At 55.5% G+C, this 15534-nt stretch overlaps 2 protein-coding genes across 5 annotated transcripts; both read left to right on the top strand.

Moving 5' to 3' along the window:
* The first annotated feature begins 134 nt into the window (after nt 1-134).
* On the top strand, nt 135-5883 carry Ccdc159 (coiled-coil domain containing 159). Its single transcript, XM_076848425.1, has 13 exons — nt 135-238; nt 1667-1770; nt 1869-2095; nt 2776-2809; nt 3034-3122; nt 3207-3288; nt 3440-3635; nt 4099-4166; nt 4243-4319; nt 4651-4772; nt 4988-5070; nt 5532-5633; nt 5804-5883. Exons 1-13 carry the CDS (start codon nt 231-233, stop codon nt 5806-5808), a joined length of 1197 nt encoding a protein of 398 aa, XP_076704540.1. The 5' UTR covers nt 135-230; the 3' UTR covers nt 5809-5883.
* A 2007-nt stretch (nt 5884-7890) lies between these two features.
* On the top strand, nt 7891-14963 carry Plppr2 (phospholipid phosphatase related 2). Of its 4 annotated transcripts, none has more exons than XM_076848390.2 (9): nt 7891-7978; nt 8593-8672; nt 9517-9630; nt 9756-9891; nt 10761-11032; nt 11945-12121; nt 12992-13114; nt 13435-13486; nt 13618-14963. In XM_076848390.2, the coding sequence occupies exons 2-9, from the start codon at nt 8607-8609 to the stop codon at nt 13959-13961; spliced, it is 1284 nt and encodes a 427-aa protein (XP_076704505.2). In that variant the 5' UTR covers nt 7891-7978; nt 8593-8606; the 3' UTR covers nt 13962-14963. The 4 variants fall into 4 exon arrangements, with proteins under 4 accessions (XP_076704505.2, XP_076704498.2, XP_076704522.1 ...); XM_076848383.2 differs by having other exon boundaries at nt 9442-9630; XM_076848407.2 differs by having other exon boundaries at nt 12992-13098; nt 13618-13749.
* Nucleotides 14964-15534: the final 571 nt, after the last annotated feature.

Below are 15534 nucleotides of genomic sequence, written 5' to 3'. Positions count from 1 at the left end.
GCCTGGAATCCCGCCCCCTCTCCAGGCTTTCATCCAATGACATCGCGGCTACTAAGGCACCAAATAGGCCTTCGGATCCCTCGGCGGAGGGCGGAGCTAAAACGCCGGCCACACCCCTCTCTGTGACTCTTTCCTAGGCCTCCGCGCCTAGGAAATACGATGGTGCCCCCATAGGATCAAATTTCAGCGTCACAGCTGGGGACTGGCTTCGCGGTCCCTGATGGGAGAGCATGAACAGGTTGGTGGTATGCGGTAGGCAGGGATGGAAGGCAGTCCGGAGCTTGTCTAGGGCAGGATTCACGACCTGGGGGCGGGGCCCAGGCTGCTGACCCCGCCCCCTTCCCAAAGAATTCTCCCGGGAGGAGGGCCGAAGAATCCATCAACTTTGGTGGGCAGGGAAGGGTAGGCACGACTTCCTGCAGCTGAGGTTCAGATATGGCTTTCCTTTCCCCCCTCCAAATCTCTCAGATCCCCCATGGTCTTCAGGTCCATCAACACTATGTTATGCCAGCATTGACATGGATCAATATACTGAATCATGCCAACCCCGTAAAATGGATACATTGATATCCTATTTTCGTGGTTGGAGACACTCTGAGGCATAGAGAAGCCCAAGAATTCTCCAACACCACACAGTTGGGAAGCAGCAGAGCTGGGATTTGACTGTCCAGCTGGAGGGTGTCGTTTCTTATCCGTAATGCTCTCCTGCCTCAGAAGATGAGGATCTCCCTAAATCAGTGTCTCTTGAAGGGGTCCCTAGAAAATTTCAGGCAGAATAACCTGTACATTACAGGGTTGGTGTGAAGATTTAGTGAACACTCAGAAATATGAGCCTAAAAAAAAAAAAAAAAAAAAAAGGATTAATAGAGGTTTTCCGATGGTGTGCCAAGTAGGGTTTTGTAGGAGCCTCCAGGTAGACTGGGCCAGGGGAAGGACACCAGGCAGAGTTCAGCAAGGGCAACAGAAGAGGAAGGTAGAAAAGTTTGGAGAACTGGCTGAGTGTAATCCAGGGCAAGGTGCCCTTCACCTGGAAGTTTTTCCAAATAGATCTGCCCCAGGTCTTTCCATCTGTGTCAGCTCTGATTCTACAGGAGGGGCCACATGAGAACCAGAGCTAAGTTATTTCCTGTTCCCAGCCTTAGCTGGCACAGGCCTGGGCTCAAATTGAGCTAACATTTATTGAATAGATATGCCCTGCCTCTCCTGCTCACCTACTGCCGGTTTTATTCACCTGTAGGGCCAGGCCCAAACTCCTGTGCTTGGCTTCAGTGCCTTAACTGAGCTGTTCTACTGACTTCTTGCTGTTTCTTTTGGATGCTGCCTTCAGCCATCCTGAATTTACCAACACAGAACATGAGGTTCTACATCTCCAAACCTTTGCACATGCTATTTCCTTCCAGGAATGGCCTCCCCTTAAGGGCCAGTATTAAGGTCCTTTGCATCTCTGGGCTCTTCCAAGGCCTTATTTCTTTGGAGTCTTCTAGGTCCTCTTTGGTTGCCCCACCTAACCTCTGGGACTGGAATCATCTTTCATCCAGCTTCAGCTCCTACCATAACTGAGAGGCTGGGTATTCAGAGCTGAGGCCTCTCTGGGTTGTCAGGGAGGGTCTGGAGTGTTGGGATACGAGGGGTGGTCTCAAAGAAACTTTGTCCCCCCTCTTCACAGTGACCCTCTTTTGGCTGGCCTACCCCTGGACCAGGACTACTCTGTACCCCCTCACTCCCCTTCTCATTCATCCTCCAACGTGTGTTTGCCTGCTTATGGGAAGTGTGAGTTTGTTGAGGGGCTGCCTTCAGGCTGGAGAGGGGAGGGGCTGGGGATGCAAGGCATGCTCTGGCCTGTCCCTCGAGGAAATCCTCCCCACTAGGGTCTTCTTCAGACAAAGCTGTGGACTGTAGGAGTTATTGGACCAGGACCACAGAACCAGAGACCTTGGAACCTACTGCCTCTGAGGACACAGTGAGGATTATAGATTGGAAACCAGGGTGGGGCTCGGGACCTCAGCCACATGGGGCTCCCTCCATTTCTAACCCAGACCAGCAGGAGCACTGTAATGACCAGGATCTTCTGAAGAGGCATCAAAACACAGCCAAGGTCACCCCACCCAGGAAACCCCTTCAGTCTAGGAAAACACTGCAGTATACTTCTGTGGGACTTAGGGAAGGGGTTATGGGGCAGGGGGACCTTCAAGGGTACTCAAGCTATACGTGTTCAGCACCTAGAACAGCGTCCTCCTCTCATCAGGATCTCCATAATGTAAGGAGTGGATGGAAGGGATGTGCAGTCATGTGTATTTGGTGGGGTTTTTTTTTTTTTGTTGTTGTTGTTGTTTGTTTGTTTTGCTGTGTCTCTGGCTGTGATTTGGCTTGTATGTCAAAATGTGAGCAAATGGATGCCTGGGTCTTACAACCTAGCATGCATGGCTGTGCCTGAGGTTGGATGTCTGGGTGTCTGTATTTTGGCAACCGTGTGTCGTGCCATTGATGCCCACTGCAGACATTGTCAAGGCTGTTTGCCCCTATGGAGGAGCGCCATTACCTGAGCCCAAGCCAGGGACAGGGCTGGCATCTGCTATCAGGGGCAACTTACAGGTCTACACACATGTGGGATGTGCCACACAGTGCATTTTCTGAGCATGTGTAAGCCAGATGTGCCTGGAGGCAGCTTTTGCCAGCGCTTGTGTTTTGGGACACCTATATCTCAGAAGACCCAACTCTTGTCCAACCTTCCAAATTGGGCCAAATTTCCACTCCCTTCTTGTCCCCCTTCCCTAGAAGCCCTTGGAGACCAGCTCTTCCAAAGTCAAAGGTAAGAACCCTCCTTCCCAATGTAACTGTGGGAAAAACCTGGCTGTTCCCCTTCCACCCTCTGCCCTGCAGATGACCACCATTATCACCAACCATTCACCCCTGCTCCAGCTTCAGCAGACCCCCAGTCTGTACTCTACCCCAGCTTCTATCCCTACTCTGAGCCTCTGCTGATTCTGTGCTGCCCTTGTCCCCACCCCAGCTCACCCTTACTTCTGCCCACAGCTAAGTCCACGATGATGATTCCTGACTCCCAGAAGCTCCTGAGATGTGAACTAGAGTCACTCAAGAGCCAGCTACAGGCTCAGACCAAGGTAAACCACCCTGGCCCCATCCTCAGCAACCTCTACCCCTCTTTGCCCTCCTTCCTACCCCAGGCCTGACCTCTTCCCTCACAGGCTTTTGAGTTCCTGAACCACTCTGTGACCATGTTGGAGAAGGAGAGCTGCTTGCAACAAATCAAAATCCAGCAGCTTGAAGGTAAGGACTGGATGGAAGTCAAGGTCAGGCTGGTGGGTAGTTCTGTCAGGGTCAGCCAGTCTGAGTTCCAGGTCCCTGTCAGGCCAAGATTAGGGCAAGCTGGGCTTAAAACTGACCTCACAGCTCAGTCAAGGTCCCAACCTCTCTGCAGAGGTGCTGAGCCCTGTGGGCCGCCAGGGAGAGAAGGAGGGCCAGAAGTGGGACACAGAGCAGGGCCGGCAGGAGCTCTATGGGGCGCTGGCCCAAGGCCTCCGGGGGCTGCAGAAGACCCTGCGTGACAGTGAGGAAGTGCAGCGGGTCCGCACCACTCGCTGCCTGCAGCTGCTGGCCCAAGAAATCAGGGACAGGTGGGTGTTGACAGGAGGGCAGCCTGATGGCTGTGAGAAGCAGGGAAGGCCAGGAAGAGGGACAGGGAGAGGCCTGGGAAGGGGATGAGGGCTCAGTGAAAGGCTTGGGGGATAGGAGGAAGGGATGAGTGGCTCAGGGGGGGAGATTGGTGGCTGGGGAGAGGGTGCTGGGGAGACTGGGAAACCAGAAGGCAGGGGAGACCAGAAGTTGGAGTTGGGATGGGGAAGGAGGCTAGGGACTGAGGAGGCTGGGGTGGTATGGGAGGCTGAGGGGGGAAGGAGGCAGGAAGATGGAGGCCAACAGAGTGGAGAGGCTGAGAAGAGTGGTCAGGAGGAGAGGAGTGGGAGGTAAGGGACAGTAGTAAGGCAGGTGTGTGTGGGGGGGAACAGATGGGGACCTGGGAGGCAAGGGAGACCTGGGAGAAGGTAGCAAGTATGGGTCTAGTCTGCCCTGTCTCCTCAGCAAGAAGTTCCTGTGGGAGGAGCTGGAGCTGGTACGGGAGGAGGTGACCTTCATCTATCAGAAGCTTCGTGAGTACCTGGAGCCTACAGCCAAGAGTGGGGGCCTGTTGCTGTGATTGTCCCCCTGAGCCCCCTCCCCCCACAGAGGCACAGGAGGAGGAGATCGCGCAGAACCTGGTGAACATCCAGAAAATGCAGAAGACACAGGTGAAATGCCGCAAGGTGAGCGGAGCAGATGGGGGACCCTGGGCAAGGTGGGAGTGTGGGGTCTCTACCAGCCTCTGCCATCAGACTGGAGGCTGGGTTCAAATCCCAGCTCTGCCACTTATCACTGTGCAAGCACAGGTAAGTCATTTTGTGTTTCTGGGCCTCAATTTGTTCCTCTGTGACATGGGTATAATAATGACATAGCTCTCCCTGATCCTGTAGCTGGGTTCACTGAAGGTTAAGTGCTTTGAATGCATCCTGGCATATAATAAGTTCTCATAATGGTCCCCTTTCACCATCGTCATTGTTATCATTGTGTCTGATCTCTCATCCCTGCGGATCCCAGGTCCTGACCAAGATGAAGCAGCAGGGGTTTGATCCATCTACCTGGCCAGAGACTGAGGAGGTGCCACTGGGGGGCAATGGCTGCTGGAAGGATGACCTCCAGAAGGAACTGAGTGACATATGGTGATGCCCAGCCCTCGGTCTGACCTCTAACTGCTGAGCCTCATCTGACCAGCTCCCTCCAGTTCCATCTGGCAGTGACCACTGGAACCTGGAACCCATCTGAGTTCAGACCTCCCTCTCCCCACAGGACTCACCTCCCTTAGGGTTCCCCCTGCGTAGTCCCCACCTGGAGCAGTCCATGTCTTGGGGGATCCACATCTCTCCATCTCCCATAGGTCTGCTGTTCATGGGCTGCAGAACTCCATTGATGGCCTTACTATGTCTTCGGGGGTCCACCCCCGGGCTTCAAGCCTCAGGGGTGAGGAGACTGAGCATCACTCACAGTGGGGGGTGGAGTCATTAGCCAGCTTTGCTTAGTGGGGTCATGTTCAGAGGTTCTATTAGAGAGTCACATCTTTCGAGATTTAGTATTGTTTTTTCCCCCAGTACTGGGCATTGAACCCAGGGGTGCTTAACCACTGAACCACATCCCCAGCCCTTTTATCTTTTATTTTCAGACAGGGGTTCCCTAAGTTGCTGAGGCTGACCTTGAACTTGTGATCCTCCAGCCTCAGCCTCCTAAGTCATTGAGATTATAGGGATGTGCCATCACGCCCAGGTGTTGGGTCTTATTTTATAGTTAGGGTTAGGGTTAGGGTTACTGTTACATTAAGTAATGCTCTGAAGTCACATTAAGGAGTTATCGGAGGTTTCATCCAGGGGTCATTCAGGGTCACATTCAGAGCTCATGTGTGAAGGGCCACAATGTCTCTTCCACAGGCCACAATGGGCACCGGTGCCTGAGCCCTCCACTCCCCTCCTGGGACTCAGACTCAGACTCTGATAAGCCACAGTTCGGCAAGAGCCGATCCTTTCCACACGGTGAGGATCCTCCCTGACCCCCACCCCACCCATTTCCCTTCTGGCCTGCCCTTGATTCCAACAGCATAGACCCTCACGACCACCCCAGCTGCCTCCTTGGGCATCTGGCCCCTGACCTGAAGCCCTGGAGTCCCCTGGGCCAGGCCCTGACCCGCCCTCTTTCTCCACAGATTGAGCAGCCGGGACTGCTCTTCCTGAAGACCCCTCCAGACAGAGAATAAACTAGCCGAGATCCTCCTCCACCCCTGAGGGCTTGCTCCTGTCCTTCCTGTGCCCTCCCTCCATTTACTCCCACCATTTACTTCGCAGTGTCAGGAAAGGTGTAGAGACCCCAGGGACTGTTCGAAATGTGCGGGCTAGAGTCAGGGGATAGAGTGAGACCAGATTTAGTATATGACAAGGTCAGGGGTCAGTATGTCCAGACACGAGTGACCAAACAATCTCTCCACACTGGCCACAGGGCCTTTTCTTTCTGGGGAATCCTAAGGATCTGGCCCTCTGCTACAAATGCCCAAATGGGGAAACTGAGGCCCAGAGAGGGCGTGAGGGGTTCAGCGTCACGCTGGGAAGCCCCGCCCTCCCGTTCTCGAGGCCTCCCACCCCAGGGTCCTCCTCCTCCGCCCCCGTCCTTCCGTTCCCACCCTCATCTGTGCCAAGTTGCCCCGCTCCCAGGAGCAACCGAGGCCCCTCCCCGACACGCTCCGGAGGCGCCGCAAGGCCCCGCCCTTGGGCGATGCAAATGAGGCTCTGGAGGCCCCGCCCCTCCCGCGGCAGCGGAGCCTGCGCCGCCCCGCCCCGCCGGCCCGACAGTGTCTCCGTCTCCGCGTCCGTCACCGCGGCCAGACGTCCGTCTTTCTGCCCCGCCGCACCCGGGCCGTCTGTGCGGAGCGGGGGCTCAGGCGGCGGTGGCGGCCTGCACCGGGTGAGGGGGGCCTGAGGCGTCCTCTTCCCCCCTCATCCCCTCCGGGGGCGTCCCATCTTCCGTCTGCTGGTCGAGGCCCGGACTCCGGTTTCCGAGGTTGGGTCCCATCGGGTCCAGCACCGGGAGGGGGAAGGGAGGCGGCGAGCTGGGGCTTCAGACCGGGCTGGGGGAGGGGAGCATGGGTAGAGGACTCCACGTCAGGAGCCAAGCGACGGTGGTGAGGGTGGCTGAGGGTGACTGATTGTGTGGTTGTCATTGTGTGTCAGTGTGCGGTTGTGTAATTGTCGTTGTGTGGTTGTATGGCAGTGATTGTGTGACTTCGGGTGTGTCCGTGTGTGTGTCTGCTCTGTCGTGAGGTTGCTGTTGTCAGTGTCACTCAGATTGTGTGTGTGTGTGTGTCTCTCTCTCTCTGATGTTGTGCCTTCTATCTGGCGGCACTGTGATTGCTTTTACTGTGTGTGGTCCTCTTGGTGTCAGTATGGTTGTGTGTGTGTGTTGTTGTGTGGCTGCTGCTGTGTGTTCTTTCTGATGGTGTGAGTGTGTGGCTGTTTAGTGTACCGGCTTGGGTCTGTGATTGTATGCCTTATGTGACCATATATGAGTCTTTGTCATGGTCCATGGATATGCCCTTGTGTGACCATGTGGCTGTGGTTGTGGATGGCTCGTTGTCTCTCCAGTGACTGTCAGAATGGATGAGAGACTGTTAATGTGTGTGGCTGTCACTGAAAGCCTTGTAACTGGGGGTGTGACTCTGTGACCCGGTCTGTGACTCCCATTGTGTACGGTGGTTCTCTATACTGAGACTCTTAAGTGTGTTGGCAGCCTGAGTCTACTTCCATGACTGTGACAGGATGAGGACTTGTGTGGGGCTGTTCTTGTAGCTGTGACATGTGTAGGGTCTCCTGGTCTCCCTGACTGTGTGACTGTGTGGGGGACATGTTTGATCTGTGTGGGTGTCCATGACGGGCCGTGTGCATGCTGTGCCTGGTGTGTGTGTGTGTGAATGCTGTTAGAAGGTTGTGGGTGTTGGGAACCTGTGTGAATGAGCGCCCTGTCTTGTTCACCATGAGGCAGGCGCCCAGCATTGTGCTCTTGGTCCTCATTGGGACAGATGAATGAATGTCATGGGGGTGCAGTATTTGGGACTGGAGGCTGTGATTGGGTTGTACACTGTGAGGGTGCTAATGTGGGTGACTCTGGGGACATCTGGGGCCTCTGGTGACCCTTACCCTTCATGTCACATGGCAGAACGAGCCTCGTGGATGGAGCTTTGGACCCAGAGTGCCTACCCTTGCCTACCTGGGCCTTAGTTTCCACATCTTCACAATGGGGGTGACTATCCTTGCCCTGCTGGCCACCAGGAGTGGCTGTGAGTCTGTGGTTGTGGCGGCAGCCTGTCAGAAGCCCTAGGGCATTTTCACAGGTGAGTTCAGGTGGGAGAATGGGTGTGAGCTGGTGTGACTGTTGACCCCTGAAGTCTGGAGACTGAGGTTAGAGGGTTGGCGGAGGGAAGGGGAGAGGCAGCTGGCTGGGAGGGTGGGGGAGGAGGGAGAGCAGCTGGGAGAGAAGGCAAGCCTGGCTATCAGCCCGCACCAGATACCACAGCCCACGGGGACTGCGGAGGGGACCCCCACGGAGGCCATGGGAAAAGGCCTCATGGAGGGACCCAGCAGGGTTTGGGGGCATGGAGCGTGGAGTTCCCCAGGGAAAAAGCAAGGAATCCCCTAAAACCTGGTGGGGGTGGGTGTCATGGAGGAGCCCTTCTAAAGGCAAGTGGGGAGGGTCCTCCTAAAAGGCCTCTGGTTACCAGCTCCAAAGGCTGTAGAAGGGGACCACTGTAGAATCTTTGGGGTTCCTGACAGGTTAAAGGTGGTGTTGGAGGTGGAGTATCCCAGGGGCCAATGAAGTAGGACCTGGATTGTACAAAGCTGTCCAGAAGGCTCAAGGGGCAGAACCAGTGGTCCCTGTGGCCACAGGGATGAAGCCAGGGTCCCAGTGGTTGCCCTGGCGGTCCCACTCCCTGCCCCTGCTCTGCAGGCCCAGCCTTCACTATGGCGGGAGGGAGACCTCACCCGAAGAGGAGTTTCTCCATCATTCCCTGCTTTGTCTTTGTGGAGGTGAGGACCCCAGAACCTCTCCCAGAGGTGGCACCCTGTCTTCCTGTCTCTTCTATCTCTGCCCAACCTCAGTCTCCCTTCTTTTGCCAGGTCCCCACGTGGATCCATTATTCCATCTCTCCCTAATCTCTCCCTGTTATCCAAGGATCTCCATTGCTGTCCCCCTTCTCTTGAGAAGTGGTTACAAGTTTGGGCTCAGAAAGTGTCCTTCTCTGAATTCTAATCCCACTCTGCCTTGTCCATCCATACTTCAGGATTCTTAAGTGTGTTGGCACCTGAGCCTCAGTTTCCTCATCCTTAAAATGGGTGTACTAGAGTCCCTCTCTCCAAGGGCTCTTAGGAATATAAAATGTATAAATTCACAGAAAAAGTCTTAGTGGGAAGCTTCTCCATAGTATAATTTCAGGTGTAATCCCATTGGGTGTGTCTGTCTTTCTGTTTTGAGCCTGGGCCCTGTTCTCACTCTTCCTTCATAATCACTACCCTCCCTCTCTCTCTCATTCCCTCTTCTTCCCTTTTCTCTCCCACTCCCCCCCTTTCCTCTTCTTTCCCCTTCTCCTGTCTTCTCTCACTTCTGTCCTCATTTCTCTCTTCTTCCCAAGTCCCTCTCTCTCTTCCCTCCTTCCCCTCTGTTCTTTCCCTCCCTCCTTGTCGTGGTCCCTCTTCATCTTCATGTCTGTCTCCCTCCTTTATCTTTCTCTGTCTCCATGGCCGCAGAGCCTCTGACCTTCTCTTCTCTCTCTGCTCTCTCCTGCCCTGGCTGGTGCAGTCAGTGCTGCTGGGTATTGTGGTTCTGCTTGCTTACCGCCTGGAGTTCACAGACACCTTCCCCGTGCACACCCAGGGGTTCTTCTGCTATGACAGCACCTACGCCAAGCCCTATCCGGGGCCTGAGGCTGCCAGCCGAGCACCCCCCGCCCTCATCTATGCCTTGGTCACTGCTGGGCCCACCCTTACGGTGAGATGGTGTGGGTTGCTTGGTCAGACCCTGGGGAGGACCTCCCAGGAGGCCGAAAGGCCACATGGGCTGGTGGAGATATGGGCCTGAAGGCCAGGGAGACCCCACCTTGGTCTTGTCCACAGATCCTGCTGGGGGAGCTGGCACGTGCCTTTTTCCCCGCGCCACCCTCAGCCAGCCCTGTCATCGGGGAGAGCACCATCGTGTCAGGGGCCTGCTGCCGCTTCAGCCCCCCGCTGCGGAGGCTGGTTCGCTTCCTGGGTGAGAGCCTCAGCCCATGGTCAGCCCTGTAGTAATAGGAAAGGGGGAGGCAGTTGCATAGGCAAAGGGAGAAGGACTGGTTCTGCCATCATAGAATTCAGGGTATGAAGAAAAAAGTCTTCCAGTTGGCGTGACGGAGACTTCAGGGGGCAAAGAGGGACTTGGGTTCAGTTAGAAATAAAATGGAGGTTCTGGGGGACTTGGAGGGGCCTAACCCAACTACAATGGCACCTGGAGGAAGAGGGCCCAAAAATGGAACACGGGGAGTCTTGGGCACAGAAAGCGCCATGCCTGTGGCCAAACACAGTGGGGCCTCAGAGCAGGCAGGTGAGACTCCCAGTCACATTACCTGGGGCCCCAGTCACAGTTGGTCATGGGGCTGGGAGTAGGGCATATATCTGAGCATGGCTCCAGTGGCAGAGGGCTGGAGATGCAGCTCTTGGCTGATTAGGGCCCCAGGGGAAGAGGGATCAACTCAGCAAAAGTGGGGCAGGCATAAGGAGGCCCAGCCATCCTTAGGGTTTTCTTAGGTGGTCCCAGGCCTGGTCCTAGTCTGATGGGATGCTGGTTACAGGGTCCAGCCTCTGCTGTAATGGGATTCCAAGGCAAGGCTACTCTTGACATAGGATAATCTGAGAGGGACAGAGGCCACATGTTCTTATAGTGAAAGTTCCAGGGGTAGGAGGCCCTGAGGTCCTTCATGGTGGTCCCCAAAGAAGGGGGACCTTGGCTCAATATGGTCCCAGGTGTGCTTTAAAGGTGCTCCTAGGAACGGGGAGACAAGCAGCTAGTGGAGACTGGGGGCTTTCAGGGGGAGGGCCATTGGGCATCAGGACTGGGGGCATAAACCCCTTTCCTTCCCCCACTAGGCGTGTACTCCTTTGGCCTCTTTACCACGACCATCTTCGCCAATGCGGGGCAGGTGGTGACTGGCAACCCCACGCCACACTTCCTGTCAGTGTGTCGCCCCAACTACACCGCCCTGGGCTGCTCACCACCCTCACCTGACCGTCCAGGGCCTGACCGCTTTGTCACTGACCAGGGTGCCTGTGCAGGTAGCCCCAGCCTTGTGGCTGCTGCGCGCCGCGCCTTTCCCTGCAAGGATGCAGCCCTCTGCGCCTACGCGGTCACCTACACGGCGGTGAGCACCTGGAGGAGCAGAGGGGTCGGGAACATGCGCATGAGGTGGGCTGCCGTCAGGAGGCTTCCAGGCCTGGAGCCTTAGATTCCTCACCACCTCCTGCTCCATGAGGCCACGCCCGGGTGCTAGGACCCCGTCCTAGGGCGGAGTCTATCCTTAGGGTCTCTGACTCCTCCCCTGGGTCCTGGCCACACCCTGAATCTAAGTCTATTGACCTGCCCCTTGGTGTCTAACCATGGCTCCTGCCCTGGTAAGGCCATGCCAAAAGAAGGCTCTTGCTGCCACACTGTGGGATCAGGAAGCTGTCCTGGGAGTGTCGAACTCTGCTCCTTAGGTTCCCACAAGGCAACAGGTCCTGAAGAGTAGGTGGGGGCTAGACGGTGGGCATCAGCCCTTCCCCTGGGCCTTGGCCCGCCCCTTGTTGCCCTGGTTCTCTAACTCTCCTGTTGGGAAAGTCGCAACCTCTGTTGCTTGGTTCCTTAACCTGGCAGTGGCCTCCTGGGGCTGGGCATGCTACCCGCTGAAACTCTTAGAGCTGCCCCTTTGACCCTGACTCCTCTCTTGTTCTGTGGCCACGTCCTAATCCCATCCCCACCCAGTAGTCCAGGTAGTACAAGGGCTCCAGGTCCGACCTCTGATCTTTGGAGCTCTGGTCACATTCCCCTAGCCCAGCAGACTGTGTACATGGGACTCCAGGACCCCAACTCCTGATTTCTCTAGTTGCCATTTCAGTCACACCTCTATTCTGCAAGAGCTCCTTGGAACCCTGGAGTCCCTTACTCTGTACCTGTAGTCCTGGATGGCGCCCTCCAGCCCCAAAGTTTGATCCTGTTTCTTAGCCTGAAAGACAGTGTCCCAGAGGGTTGGTCGACTTCACTTCAGTGTGTCCTCTGATCAGTCTGGTTCCCACAGATGTATGTTACCCTCGTGTTCCGCGTGAAGGGTTCCCGCCTGGTTAAACCCTCCCTCTGCCTGGCCCTGCTGTGCCCCGCTTTCCTGGTGGGCGTGGTCCGAGTGGCCGAGTACCGCAATCACTGGTCGGACGTGCTGGCAGGCTTCCTGACTGGAGCAGCCATCGCTACCTTTCTGGTGAGCCCCAAACCCACCCATCTCCATGGGAGACCTCCCATCAGCCCCTTGGCCTTGGGCTCCACATTACTTTGGGCAGGTCCTTTAACCTGACCCAGGCCTGTAAGTTCTCATCTGTGAAATGGAATAACAGGATCAGGATCAGGATCAGGGCAAGGCCCTGTCTTGGATGCAAAATTGAAGACAAACATTCAGCAATCAAGATAAATAATTTAATGAAATCTTTTTTTTTCTTTTCTTTTCTTTTTTTTTTTTTTTTTCTTTTTTGGTACCAGAGATTGAACTTGGGCACTCAACCACTGAGCCACATCCCCAGCCCTATTTTGTATTTATTTGGAGACAGGTTTTCAGTGAGTTGCTTAGCCCCTTGGTTGGCTTTGAACTTGAGATCCTCCTATCTCAGCCTCCCAAGCCGCTGGGATTACTCTGCTGGCTTAATGAAATCTTTTTTAAAATCAAAATTCATGCCAAGTAATCACAACATACAAAACATTAAAATTTTAAATGGGGCTGGGGGTCAGCTCAGTGGTAGAGCGCTTGCTTAGCATGGGTGAGGCCCTGGTTTCCATACCCAGCTCCGCAGAAACAAAAAGCAAAAACCACAAACCAAATAACCAAAACCAAAAGAGCTATAATGAAGACAGGGTTAACAGTCAGCCTTGCTTGCTTCTCCTCAGTCCCAGCCCTGTGGGTACCTAACTCTTAGTGAAGTGCAAGAGCAGTGCTTGGCACATAGTAAATACTATCAAAATGTTAGCTATTTGTGGAAACCTGAGCCTCAGTTTCTTGATCTGAAAAATGGGGATAATATTTACGTAACTCCTATGCCATTGGCCTCAGGCCTCAACAGTCCCTTTCCCTCTGTCACAGGTCACCTGTGTTGTGCACAATTTCCAGAGCCGGCCTCCCTCTGGCCGAAGGCTCTCCCCCTGGGAGGACCTGGGCCAGGCCCCCACCATGGACAGCCCCCTCGAAAAGTTAAGTGTGGCCCAGGTAAGGGGGGCCGGGGGCTGTACCCGGCTGGAGAGGGTGGTGGGTGGAGAAGGCCCAAGGAAGCTGGAAGACAGGCAGGAAGTAGGATGGCAGGGCCCTGGGGAGGTGGAGAGGTCAGCCACACTTGCGGACTAGGTCTCAGGGAGGGAATAGCCCTGAAGACTGGGAGTGCACACCTTCTGCCCGCTGAGGGGACACCATTAATCCAGAGAACTCTGGTTGTCTTTTCCACTGGGTTCTTTGCCTAAAGAGCCTTTCTTGGTTGTGGACGGTGGGTTCCAGGGGTCCTCTAGCCTCTTCCCTCTGCCTCTTTGTCTCAGGAACCCGAGGCCTGCAGGCCGCATTCGACACCGGCACGGCTCACCCCATCCAGTGAGTGTGGGGACAGTGGGGGGACAAACAAGGGAGGACTTCCTGGTGGGCAGCCACTGCGCTCTCACCTAGACTTTCATGGCCCCCTGCCAAGATCTCTAATGCCCTGCTCTCTGATGCCTGCCCTCTAGAGCCGCAGAACTGCGCCCGCCGTGGCCACCTGATCCCCAGCTGTGTGTCCTCTAGGGCCCCAGCCATGTGTTCGTCACCTCGTGTGCCCCGCCCTCGATTGAGGTCTGAGCCAACGCCCCTACCACTGCCCTTGCCCCTTCCAGCGCCAACTCCCAGCCAGGGCCCCTCACCTTCCTCTCCTGGACCTGGGGGGCCAGGTGGGGGTGGTGGACGTGGCCGGAAGCTGCTGCTGCCCACTCCCCTGCTGCGGGACCTGTATACCCTCAGTGGACTCTACCCCTCTCCCTTCCACCGGGACAACTTCAGCCCTTACCTGTTTGCCAGTCGCGACCACCTGCTGTGAGGCCCACCTATCCACCCAGAACCTGCCCATGTCCCTCTTTCTTCCCTGCCACACGTGTATGTGCGTGTGCCGTGTGAGTGCCAAAGCCTCCTGTCCACAAACCAGCCAGGCCCTGACATTAGAAGATGGCTGGAAGGATATGGGGGAGGGGAACCCCTGCCTCTTTTGCCCTCTGGGACATTCCAGTGGGCACATCTGCTGGTTGGGCCCTTGTACCTAGGATTGTCCTTCTAAGGGCTAAAGTTTGACTCAATTGGCCATTGCCCAGCCAATGAGAACCCCCAGTTCTCAGAATTCTACCCAAAAGGGGTTTACTCTAGCCAATGGGAGCTTCCCTCTCACTTCTTAGAATCCTCAGGCAAGAGGGCAACTCAGCCTGCATTCAGTGTCTGAATGGCCAATAGGAGCCCTGGGCTTTCAGAAGTTTAGAGTGGGTGGGTATGATTCCAGTCAATGGGGGACCGCCTGTGTTTAAGTATGTGCAGAGGAGAGGGGGGAGAAGGGTTCAGCCTTTGCCACCAGATCCTTTCTCCTCAGAATCACAGGGTCCAGCTGGAGGGTGGGGGGCAGGCTCCTCCATGGCAGGGTCCTTGGGGTACCTCTTCTCCCTCAGCCCCTCCCCCACATGCACCCTCTCATCCAGTCCCACCTGACTCCCTACTTAAGCAGGGCTTACCCCAGTTCAGATGTTTTGGGGTTCAGGGTGCTGTGTCTCCCCTTGCCTGTGCCCAGCGCACCACCCAACCCTTCTGTTATTTATTAGGGCTGTGGGAAAGAACTTTTTTTTCTTGGAACTCACCCTGTTCTTCACACTGCCCCCCATGCCTCAGCCTCATGCAGATGTGCCATCTTGGGGGGCATGGGTGGAGCAGAGGGGGCTCCCCTACCCTGAGCAGCCAAATGCAGTGGGCAGAGGAGACATTGTCCCCCTTTCCTGCACCCTTCTCATCTTTAATAAAGATCTGGCTTCTCATCTTTAATAAAAACCTGTTTATAACAGAAGTTTGGCCACTTGCCTGCCTCCCCCGGGCAGTGGGGTGTGAAGGACTGTGGCTGTGGGTCTGGATGGCTGTGAATCTGGGTGTGGGTGTACTGTCACAGTGTATCTGAGGACAACTGTGGAGATGCAGTTGTGTGGCCATGGAGCCAGCAATTTGGGTCAAAATATGGCTTGGCGGTTCTTTGTTGTGTGGCCTCAGGAAAGTTAATTAATCTCTCTGTGCTCTTGTTTCTTCATCCGTCCAGTGCAGATAATCCTCACAAGCCACTAGGGCAAACAAATACATGACTGGGGCCTCACATGAAGGTGTTCCTCAGATAGCTGGCCTGTTTCTGACAATATCCAGAGGGGCAGAGTGCACACGAGACAGGGCAAGGGTGTGAGAGGGAAGGAGGATGCTAGGAGACACTAGGAACCTCCAAACCAAGTATCTGGCAGCAAGGGACTGATTGGGAGCTTGTGCCAAGTGCCAAACCCCCAAGAACTTAGAAGAGACTGGGGAGGGCAGAAGGACAGGGAGCTCCAGACACTGTGGCTCTGTGGGGCCTCAGACAGGCCATTTGGATCCCAGAG

This window comes from Callospermophilus lateralis, chromosome 1, assembly GCF_048772815.1.
Source record: "Callospermophilus lateralis isolate mCalLat2 chromosome 1, mCalLat2.hap1, whole genome shotgun sequence".
Taxonomy (NCBI): Eukaryota; Metazoa; Chordata; class Mammalia; order Rodentia; family Sciuridae; genus Callospermophilus; species Callospermophilus lateralis.
The sequence above is the reverse complement of the archived record's forward strand: the minus strand, read 5'-3'. Positions and strand labels throughout refer to the sequence as shown.